Genomic DNA, 12359 nt, shown 5'->3' with positions numbered 1-12359 from the left:
TTAAATTTTTTAATTTAAAAAAATAATAATTCTTCAAAGCATAAAAATTTGCCCCGTAATAATTAGTAGACGTGAAAAACATTACCATTGAAATCTACTTGATGACTTTATATCCATACTCAGGTGCCAAGGATCTGAGTGTAAATGACTGTGACTAGTAATAATCAGATACATAGAGATTAGAGACACATGTGCAAACATCTAAGTGTTAGTACTATTCAAAAAGAGGTTTTTTTTGGTCTTTTTGAGACAGGGTCTCCCTGTAACCCCAGCTGTCCTAGAACTCACTATGTAGACCAGGCTGGCCTTGAACTCACAGACCTGGAGGGATAGTGCAGCCATTAAAGGCTAAGGCTAACAATCAAAACGTAAAAAAGAGGTTTTTTTAAAAAAAATGAAACAGTATATTTTAAAATGAAATGGAGATCTTTTTTAAAGGTTAAAACCTCATTCAGCCGGGTGTGGTAGCGCGTACCTTTAATCCCAGCACTCGGGAGGCAGAGGCAGGCAGATCTCTGCAGATTCCAAAGGGTCTGCAAAGCACAGTGACACAGCCATGTAAGGTAGATGAGGGAGACCCACCTCTAGGTAGGGTACCGCAGGAGTTGAGCATTGTAAAAAGTGCTATTAAAACCAATGTTAAGACCGGGTGTGGTGGCGCACGCCTTTAATCCCAGCACTCAGGAGGCAGAGGCAGGCGGATCTCTGTGAGTTCAAGGCCAGCCTGGTCTACATAGTGAGTTCCAGGACAGCTGAGGCTACAGGGACAAAAAAAGACTAAATAAATAAATACATAAAATAAAATAAAACCAATGTTAATACATTTTTATTGTAACCATTCCTTCTGATGTTGGGAGATGAGACAATTTGATACCCTAATTGATAGCTGTTGGGCTCTGGCTGCCTTGGTCTGTTGGTCAGGCAGCCAGCTGAACCACCTCTACCACAGCATCTGCTACTTTAAACACTCCATTGATACCTTGAAGATACATGGCCACTGCCACTGCTTGCTTACAGTTCCAGCCACAACTGTTCAGATAGTTGGCTCTGGATTTTTTACTATCACAAGAGTTGGTAAGTTCTAGCTGTCCTTTGCCTGGCTCTATGAGTAGGCTGTTTGGCCCGCTTGGTAATTCAGCTAGAGACAAGCTCTTCTTAGGACTGCAGCATTAAACCCAAGAAAAGGATTCTCTCAAGTGGTCTTCCCTACTTTGAAGGACAGTTCTCAAGGCTGCACAGAGCTGAAACACTAGAGGGCACTGTCTGCAACTGCCGCTTGCTGATGTCAAACGCTTAAGGGTACAAGAACAGCCAAAGATCAGCACATGAAGAGTTTCTCTTTACTTATCCATGATTGACTCATTGGCTTCTTTATTTTCCTTCTTTGAGACAGGGTCTCATATATCCCAGGCTGGCTCCAAATTCAGTATGTAGCTGAGGATGACCATGAATTTCTGATCCGTATGTGCCACCATGTCTGCTATACGCAGTGCTGGTATTGAACCCAGGGCTTCCTGCATGTGAGGCAAGCTCTCTATCAACCAAGCTACATCCCTACCCTTACTTGCATCAATTTCAAGTTTCTGCTAGCTTACATTGCACCCCACTTGCATCCCTAGCAGGTCAGATGGAATCTGAACTTACTATAACTGTACAAATGGCATGATACCGAATGGTAGAGGCACAAGGTTTGTCTAGGTAATTGCTAGATTCCTTTGTGAGTGTGACTTGATGAAGCTGTATGTTTAAGTTCTCTCCATAGACCTCCCTAACAGCTACCGAGCTAATAATACCAAAATATTAAGCGTGCAGAATCAAGGCAAAGTCCTTATAGTTATTCCCTAAGTCAACTCCTGCCACCCTAGGAGACTTAAAAAGGGGGTGGTGGTAGCACTCTTAGAGATACAGGGAAAATGAACAGGGTTAGTGGTTTTCTGCCCATTTTACAATTCTGTAGCTCATCTTCAAGAAGAGTTTATTATTTCAAAAGAAAATGTATTTGCTTAACTAACCAATACAACCCTAAATAATAACTTACTATTGGATAATAAAAATAACTTAATTTCCATTAAGCAGGCCCCAAAGTAACATGAATAGCAAACTGTATTTACTCGTCCAGGAACCAAAGGGATGGTGGCTTCGGCCTTGGTTCTCTCAGCTTCATCATAACTGGGCAGTGTTGTAGCCACATTGTAAGATGGGGGTTTTGGAAACCCAGATTCATCTTTGTAGTCAAAATATGCTGCAGACAAAAGGAAGTCACAATTAACTGATGATATACCATTAATTGTGGGGAAAAAAACTATCTGAAACAAAAGGCATTCATAAGTGAATGTAACACCTGGGATAATTTTAAAGTGTATCTTCTCAGTTATTTAAAAAAAAGACTTGCCAGGGGTGGTGGTACATGCCTTTAATCCCAACACTTGGAGGCAGAGGCATGAGGATCTCTGTGAGTTCAAGGCCAGCTTGGTCTATATAGTGAGTTCCTGGTCAGCTGGGGCTACAGGGAGACCCTGTCTCAAAAGACCAAAAAAACAAAAACCAAAACTTCCTTTATCCTTACTTCCAATTGTTTTTGAAACACTGATATTTTAGACCACTACGAATTTAAGAGGCATTCATTTTATTTATTTTTATTTCTATGGTACTGGGGATCACACACAGGCACAACAAGCAAACAGTCTCCACTGAGCCACATCTCCAACCCTGTTTCTACTTTTCATTTTGCCCAGGCTATCCTTGAACTTGACATTTCTTGCCTTAGACTTCTAAGTAGCTAACATTACAGGGGGATACCACCAGACCTGGCAATTTCAATAAAGTATGAAAAACACAAACTAAAAATGAGCCAGGCATGAGCCAAGCATGGTGGCACATGCTCTAATCTCAGATGGGAGACTGATGCTAGAGGATCACACAAGTTCAAATCACCCCCCATCCCCAGAGGAACATAGCAAGACCTCCTCTCAAAAGATTAAAAAAAAACTTCACATGTGCATTTCAATTTCCACTGTGGTTCCTCTTATTAACAAGCATGAAAATCAGCTTTAAGAAAAAAAAAAAAGTTTTCTTCAGGTTGTTTTGTTCAGGGTTATGAACCTTAGACTCATTATTTTTACTGAATACTGTGTTTTCTGATGTACTTACAGTAACCAATTTGCTTATAGAATAATTTATCTCTATGAAATCTTTCATTTCCTCTTTTGGACACTGTATTTCATTCTCATTGACGTCTACTATAAAAGATTCAATATGGAGCTGGAGAGGTGGCTCACTGGTTAAGAGCACTGGGTGTTTCTTGCAGAAGACCTAGGTTCAAATCCCAGTGCCTATATGGCAGCTAACAACTTTCCATAACTCCATTTCCAGAGGATCAGATGGTCTCTTCTGGACTCCCAGGGCACTGCGTGACATGGGTGCACTTACATACAAACATTCAGGCAATACACACATACTCATTGAAAAAAAAAAAAAAAGATTTGCTATAATCAGGAAAGACGTATTTATAAGTAGATTAAACTTCTATGCAATTTTTTAACACTAAAAAATACTACAGTTCAGGGGCTGGAGAGATGGCTCAGGGGTTAAGAGCACTTGACTGCTCTTGCAGGGGACTTGGGTTCGATTCCCAGCACCCACACGGCACCCATGAACCATCCTTAACTCCAGTTCCAGGGGAATCTGAAGCCCTCTTCTGATCTCCGTGGCACTGCACTCATATCCATGTAGGCAATATACTCATACACACACAAAAAAAAAATTCAAAAAAAAATATGATACTACAGTTCATCAAAACTGACATTTTCCTTTCTTTTATTCTCTAGTTATAATTAACCCCATCAATTTTTTTGTTTTGTCCAGTTTTGTGAAAAATGACAAGCTAATTTTAATTTATATAAATTTATACAGAAATACAAAGATCTAAGAACAGTCAAAGCAACTGAGAACAACAAAATCCTCTGCAGGACCCAGAAGCAGAGATCAAGATTACAAAGCACAGGTGGGATATGGTCACAAGAGGATCGAGGAAGCAAGAGGATTGAGGGGGTAGCCTAGGCTACGCAATGAAATCTTGTTTCAAAATAAACAAAAAGTGGCCTGGAGAGATGGCTTGCTGCTCTTGCAGGGAACCTTGGTTCAATTCCCAGCACCCACATGGCAGCTAACAACTCCAGTGCCAGGGAAATTTGACACTTTCTTCTGACCTATGCAAGCACTGAATGACACCACTGCATTTACATACATGCAGGCAATACACCCATACATGTAAAATAAAAATAATAAATAAAATAAAATATCAAAATAAACTAAAAGCTAGGCATGGAGGCACACATCTTCCAGCCCTCAGGAGGCAGAGTCAGGTGGATCTCTACGAGATCCAGGCCAGTCTGGTCTATGTAGAGTTTCAGGACCACTGGGGCTACAGGGAGACCCTATCTCAAAAAACTTAGAAACAAAAACACAACACACACACACACACACACACACACACACACAGAGAACGTGAAACAAAACCTCAGGCCTGGTGTTGGTGAGATGGACCTGGATTCAGTTTTTAGCACCTCCATGTCAGTGAACAGCTAGTCATAACTCCAGCTCCAGGGGATCTGATACCCTCTTCTGGCCTCCAGGGGCACTGCAAATGTGCAGCCCAAACACTCAAGCATATTAAAAAAAAAAAAAAAAAAAAGAATGAAAACCTCCAGGCCAAAGACAACTTATGGAGAGCTTATTCAAAGACCAACAAAAGTCTTCTGGAAAAGTCTCCAAGTAAGTGTTATTTAAGGAGTATGGTGGCACTGGCCGACTACCCACCTGCACTCTCTGCAGAGATGCTGCTGTACGGTGGAGGAGCATCACCTGCAGCCTGTTCAGGTTGCCCAGGCTCCTCTTCATTCTGCAACTGAATAAAAATATCAGATATCAATGCATGTATAAGGCTAATTAAAAAGATGAGAACCTGAGTAGCATTGCTGAAAGGCCATCTTACAATGTGTTTGTTTCCAAAGCCTCAAGATGTACAAACCCTTTCAAAAGGCAGCCTACTCCCTGGAAGTTATAGAAGTAACCAGACAAAAAAAGTTACATAAAAATGCTACTGTAAGCAGGTACGGTGGCACACACATGTCGTCCCAGCACTTGATAAGCTGAAGCCAAAAGATCAAGAGTTTTAGGCAATCAAGGCCAGGCATAGTGGCATAGGCCTTTTAATCCTAGCATTCGGAAAGCAGAGGCTGGAGATCTCTATGAGATCGAGGCCAGCATGGTCTTCATAGCAAGATCCAGGCCAGCTGGGGCTACAGGGAGACCCTGTCTCAAAAAAAAAAAAAAAAAGAAAGAAAAGAAAAAGAGTTGTAGGGCTGGAGAGATGGCTCAGTTGTTAAGAATACTGGTTGTTCTTGCAGAAGACCTGGGTTTGAATCCCAGCACCCACATGGCAGCTAACAACCATCTGTAACTCCGTCGCAGGGGATCTGACAGTTTCTTCTGACCTCCGTGGGCACTGCACGACATGGATGCACTTACCTACATGAAGGCAATACATGAATAAACATTAAAAAAAAAAAAAAAAAACCTATCTTATCTGGCCCAAGCTGGACTCAAAACTTGCTATGTAGCTGAGGACGACCTTGAACTCCTGATCTTTATGCCTCTATTTTCCAAAGTGCTAGGATTACAGATGTGTGCCACCATGCCTGGCTGTCAAAAATAACATTAAAAAAGTAAAAAAACATAAATGTAGAAAACTTGATGACTTGGATATTTAACTATTACATGAAAAAAGTTAAATTTACCAAATAGCATACATCATGTAATTGTATTTGTAAAATGATAGTTACATGATGGAAAGATCTAGAATGACAGATATAGCAATTTAGCACTGTTATTTCTAAGTAATAATGGAAATATAGGATTTTCCCTGTTGTTTATATACATACTTTAATTTTCTATACTGAACATTATCCTTTGCATAATTCCTTTAAAGTTAGCAAAGCAATTAGGATAAAGAAAAATGACAGGCAAACCAAGGCCCACTATCATATTCAGTTTGTGTACAGAAGCATTTAATTCTAAATAATTGAGAATTATGCAAGCATAAAATCCTAACCTCTGTCAATATACCTTTGTCTTTCCTATCTCAGCAACTTTCTTTAAAAAAAATTTTTTTTTCTGACTTTTTTTTTTGTCTTTTTGAGACAGGGTCTCCCTGTAGCCTTGGCTGGCCTGGAGCTCACTATATAGATAGGCTGGCCTTAAACTCAGAGATCTGCCTGCCTCTGCCTCCCAAGTGCTGGGATTAAAGGTGTGAGCCACCACACCTTGCCTGATTTATTTATCTATTTATTTATTTATTTATTTATCTTTTTGAGACAGGGTCTCCAACTGGCCTGGAACTCACTATGTAGACCAGGCTGGCCTCCAACTCACAGAGATCTGCCTGCCTCTTCCTCGCAAGTGCTGGGACTAATAGCATGTGTCACCATGCCTGGCCTGATTTATTTTTATAATATGTGTATGAGTGTTTTGCCTGCATGCAACTGTACCACATATACACAGTGTCCTCAGAGACCAGAAGAGGGTGCCGGATCCCCTGGAACTGGAGTTATGGTTCGTTGTTAGTTGCCATGTAGGTGCTGGGAACCAAACCCAAATTCTCTGTAAGAACAGCTGGTGCTCCTAACTGCTGAGCCATCTCTCCAGTCCTCAGTAACTTTTTTTTTTTTTTTTTTTTTTTTCGTCTTTTTGAGACAGGGTCTCCCTGTAGCTCCAGCTGGCCTGAAACTCACTATGTAGACCAGGCAGGCCTTGAAACTCACAGAGATCTGCCTGCCTCTGCCTCCCAAGTGCTGGGACCACAGGTGTGCACCACCACACCTGGCCTCAGTAACTTTCTTGATGGCCTAGTTACTTTAAGTTTCTGGAGTTGGGAATCAAACTCTGGGTTTCAGGGATACTGGGAAAGTGTTCTATAGCAGAGGTGAATCTCCAGTCCCTCCAGTCATTTTAAGTAGCTCACAATGAATGTGTCTACCTACTGATACTTCTATGGTCAGTCCACCCAAGCAACTGTCAGAAAACAAAGCTATCTCAATAAACTGCACATATTTTGAATTGAGCTGAGACAAGTTAAACTATAAAGAGTATTTATTTATGTAACTAATTAGGACGTCTGACCCTGTCTCAGTGTTAAAATAAATAAAGCCAAATGAGGTACTGGTCAAACAAATCACCTCCAAACCACACTGTTAGAAAGAAGTCTATCATGGATGAGACAGAACAGAGGGCCTGAGGTCCTAACATGAAGCAGATATTTTTAATTGACCATATTAATCTCCAATCCTGTGCTATCTAAAAGCAGAGTATTGGAAAGTATTCAACTTCACATAACTCTTGGGCCATAGTGCCACATTTTTAGCACTGACCATCTGGGCACTTTCTGTTCCCCTATCTCAAGCACTGGATTACAGGTATGTCACCATGTCTGGCTTGGGCATGTTTTCTTAGCCCTAGCAATCTAATCTTAAACTTAAGGAATTCCCAAAATAATTGCATTGTAACCTAAGATATTTATTTTTCTTGCAAGAAAAATTAAAGTATATAGACAAAATAGCTATAGGGGGGCTGGAGAAATGGCTCAGTGGTTAAAAGCACTGGCTCCTTTTGCAGAGGACCTAGGTTCAGTTCCCAGCACCCACATGGTGGCTAACAACTGTCTGTAACTCCAGGTCTAGGGAACCCAGGCACCCTCTTCTGGCCTCTGTGGGCATTGTATGCATATGGTGCACTTACACATATGCAGGCAATACAGTCGTACAAATAAAATAAAAATAGTAATTTTTAAAACTAAAACCAAAATAGCTATAGGAAAGATGTTCCAGTGATATCAAAGTGAACTATTTGATGAATAGTTCCTGAGACCATGGTTCACCTACATTACTGGTCTTAACATTATCTGAAGCACTAGAAGAGTATTCTCAGCCTCCTCCCAACTAACCACTCTTAAACAAGGGAAGATGGCACAAAGCAGGAGACAGCAGTGAGAGGCAAAACTGATTACTGAAGAATCCTGTCTTCCTGTGGCAGCCTGTAACAGTCTGTACTTCAGCCTCTCTTGACATTTCTACCCTGCTTATATTTCTGGAGCTTGGTCAAAGCAAGTATGTTTTCTCTGTATAACACAGGTTTCAGAAAGGAAGCTTGGCAGTTCTAAGAAATGCAGACATTCAAAGAATAAGGAGGTAAAGAGGTCTCACATGCCAGGATCTGTAAGATAGGCTGCCTGTCTCCTAGCAACCTGGAAATGTGAACTGTGATCATCCCCTACCACAGTAACAGATAACAAAGAAATTCCAACCTTCTCAGAAACACTCATCTTTTCTTTGGTGAGAAAAAAAGAAACATTACCAGGTCAATATTTTTTTTATTCCATTAAAATTCAGTATTTTAGAATTGTGTATTTACAACTTAAGAAGGAAAAAATTTAAAAAGGAAAAGCAAGAACAACCCCCACCCCCAAACCATTATGACCTCAGAGGTTCCCCGTGCTGGGCCGACCCCCACTAACAGTACTTACAGCCTCCTACTCATGTAGAATTACAATTGCTTCCACACTGCTGGTGGTAAGATTAGGTTCAGGAAAGCTGTTTTAAAATCAAGACACTACACTGTGGCAAACACCTTCAAATGGATGTATGTGCTGATTATCATCTATGATGAGTAATAATTTGCTGGACAACAGAATCTTAAACCCTGATATTCTTATACTTGGCACTCATTACAACTAGAGCGGGCTAGAAACTGTTTGGTGTCCAAGTAGATCTTTCCATTCCTTTCCTGGGACCCTTTTCTGTACAGCCCTCCCAGCCGTGTCCCTGCAACTCAGAGATGTGCAGGCTATTTCTGGAATTTCTCACAGAGAATAAGTGTCATCATCACTTTGGGGTTAATGTTGGAAAGGCTTAACTCCCTGGAACTGGAGTCCAGTGTTCTATGAACTAGATCAAGTGAGCCCAGCTCCAGCTTAACTATCACAGAATGGGTCTGGCAAAATGGTTCAGCAGGTAAAAGCACTTGCCACAAAAGCCTGACAACTGGAGCTCAACCTCAGAACATACATTTAAAAAAAAGCCCAATGCGATGCTGTGCACATGTAATTCCAGCACTCTTACAGTGAGATGAAAGGCAGAGACAGGAAAATTGCCCAGAAGCTCTTGGGCCAGGTACCCTAGAGTACACAGCACAGCAGACCCAAGGAAAAGCCCTGTCTCAAACAAAGTGGAAGGAGAGAACTGACTCTCAAAAGTTGTCCTCTGGGCTGGAGAGATGGCTTAGCAGTTAAGAGCATTGGTGGTTCTTGCAGAAGACCTAAGTTTGAATCCTAGCACCCACATGGTGGCTAGTAACCATCCATAACTCCAGAAGAGGGGGGATTCGACCTCCTCTTCTGACCTCTGTGGGCACTGCACAACACGGGTGCACTAACACGAATGCCAGCATAACACTCATACACATAAAAATAAAAATAAATTTAAAAAATTTTAAAAGTTGTCCTCTGGCTGGGGGTGGTGGCACTCGTCTTTAGTCCCAGCACCTGGAAGGCAGACGCAGGCGGATCTCTGCAAGTTCGAGGTCAGCCTAGTGTACATAGTGAGCTCCAGACTAGCTGGAGCTACAGGGAGACCCTGTCTCAAAAGGACCAAAAAAAAAAGCACACCTTGGCATACAAGTACACACACACACACACACACACACCTCATAAAAACAGTTATGGGCTAGTGAGATGGCTTAGTGGGTAAAAGTCCTTGCCACCAAGCCTGATGACCTGAGTTTGATCCCCAGTACCCACATGGCAAGGAAAGAATTGACTTCTGCAAGCTGTCCTCTAACCCCCACATGTAATGCTACACACACACACACACACACACGCACGCACGCACGCACGCACGCACGCACGCACGCACACGGAATTCAAAAAAAATTTAAGACACAAAAGCAGGTGTCATCACTGCCCTCCCCTAAGTAGTTCTAAAGATGATTTTCAGTTTAAAAATTTTAAGCAACAGCAGGGTTAGGATTAAGGTTCATTAAGAGGTAAGTTTAAAATTGCATTGAATGGTACAACCCAAAGGCACTGACATTCTCTAAAGGCTGAGAAAACAATGACAAACATCCTAAGTCAAACTTATAAATGGGTGAGGTGTGGTGGTATCCACTTGTAACCCCAGAACTTGGGAAGCAGACATAGGAGAATCTGAAAGCTCAACAGCCTTGCTGAGAATCTCAACATCAACAAGCTCAACTCTATATACTGAGTTCTAGGCTATCCAGGGATACAGAGTGATACTCCATCTCACAAAACTAAACCGAAACAAACCCAACAGAAACCTCACAAATCTTTATACTCAAGGAGATAGGGTCTCAATTTATATCTCAAACAAATTTAAAAAATACATGACAAACAATACCAAACTATCCAAAAAATCATAAAGTTACAATACATAAAGTTAGTGTATCTGCACCACTTAATTTTGTTGTTGAGTCCTATTTAAAAAGTAAAAAAGCTCTTTTTTATGTTACTTATATTTTTATTTGATGTGTATGAATATATTGCTTGAATGTTGGGTACACCCATGTCATGCAATTCCCTCAGAGGTCAGAAGAGGGCATTGGATCCCCTGGAATTGGGGTTATGGATGGTTGTTAGCCACCATGTGGGTGCTGGTAACTGAACCTGAGTCTTCTACAAGAGCAGCTAGTGCTCTTAACCACTGAGCCATCTCTCCAGCCCTACCTCTTTATGTTATTAACATTCATTCTCAAAAACACTGAACCAGTGCTTAAACTCTAAATGCTATTTCTCACTTAAAAAAAAAAAAACAAAAACCCTTTTATCTTAAAATCCAATTTCTAAACCTTTCATTACCAACCCACTACTTCTGCAGGCTCTAAATCCTACCAGACTAGACAGTATAATTACCAGGAAGCAAATAAACACATTTCTATAGATAAACAACTGAATATTGGCATTTACTCTGTTATTCAGAAATAGATGGAGAGTGGAAGAGTGTAAATTCTTGTTACTTTACCTGATGCAAGCACAAACTGTGTTACTCTAACTTCACCACAGTTTCACTTTCAAGAACTCTCTACTAACTTGATATTAATTATTAGCACTGATATTTTAAGTAATTCTGACAAGGTAAAAGAAGCTAACACATCCTGATGTCAACCTCAGGCTTCCACAGGTGCCTGCATAGGCAAGAATACCTGTACAAAGACACAGACATAGACACAATTAAAAAAATAATAATTCTTTTAAAAAAGATAACTTGGGACTGGAGAGATGGCTCACTAGTTAAGAGCACTGGCTGCTCTTGCAGAGGACCTGGGTTCAATTCCCAGCACCCACATGGTGGCTAACAACCATACCTATCTCGTTCCAGGGGATCAGACGCGCTCTTCTGACCTCCTTGGGTACTGCACAATATGGGTGCACCTACCTACATGCAGGCAATACACTCATACACATAAAATAAAATATTTTTAAAAAGCAAAATAAGGGGCTGGTGAGATAGTTCAGCAGTTAAGAACACTGACTGTTCTTGCAGAAGACCCAGGTTCGATTCCCAGCACCCACATGGCAGCTAACAACTGTCCATAACTCCAGTCCCAGGGGATCCAACAGACTCTTCTGTGCTCCTCGGGCACTGTATGACATGGGTGCACTTACCTACATGCAGGCAATACATGCATATACATAAAATAAACATAATAAATAAAATATTTAAAAAATAAAACAAAAACAAAATAAAGCCAAGTGTGGTGGCACACATCTTTAATCCCAGCACCTGAGAGGCAGAGGCAGGCAGATCTCTGTGAGTTCAAGGCCAGCCTTGTCTACCTAGTGAGTTCCAGGCCAGCTGAGGCTACAGGGAGACCCTGTCTCAACCCTCCCCCCAAAAAAACCAAAATAAAATAAAATAATTTTAAAAGGGATAACTCTAGGCCAAGTGTGGTGGCACACACCTTTAATCTCAGCACTTGGAAGGCAGAGAGCCAGATTTTTGTGAGATTGGGGCCAGCCAGGTCTACATGGTAAATTCCAGGCAGCTGAGGCTACAGGGAGATTCTGTCTCAAAAAGACAACAACAACAACAAAAACCCCCCAACAAACCCAAACAAGCAAAAATAACCCCCAAAAAACAACCCACCAACCAACAAAAAACCTCCACAAATTAACTACTTTAAATCATTATTTTCTTGCCAATATCTGTGTCCCTCAAAGAAAAGGACAGATTCTGATCCCATTAACACCCCCAAAAGTCACCAGAGAACATGAGTTTGTGACTAGAGGA

At 41.2% G+C, this 12359-nt stretch overlaps 1 protein-coding gene across 1 annotated transcript in view; it reads right to left on the bottom strand.

Annotated features, from left to right (window-relative positions):
- Ndfip1 (Nedd4 family interacting protein 1) overlaps window positions 1-12359 on the bottom strand; it is a 51132-nt gene that overhangs the window by 17155 nt on the left and 21618 nt on the right. Inside the window, exons 2-3 of the mRNA XM_008835524.3 lie at window positions 4819-4906; window positions 2112-2242 (exon numbers count right to left, since the gene is read on the bottom strand). Of these exons, the coding sequence (XP_008833746.1) occupies window positions 2112-2242; window positions 4819-4906 (219 nt within the window). The remainder of the gene's footprint in view (window positions 1-2111; window positions 2243-4818; window positions 4907-12359) is intronic.

The sequence above is a fragment of the Nannospalax galili genome, unplaced genomic scaffold (genome assembly GCF_000622305.1).
Source record: "Nannospalax galili isolate Female #2095 unplaced genomic scaffold, S.galili_v1.0 scaffold1077, whole genome shotgun sequence".
NCBI lineage: Eukaryota > Metazoa > Chordata > Mammalia > Rodentia > Spalacidae > Nannospalax > Nannospalax galili.
This window is presented reverse-complemented; position numbering and strand designations above follow the sequence as displayed.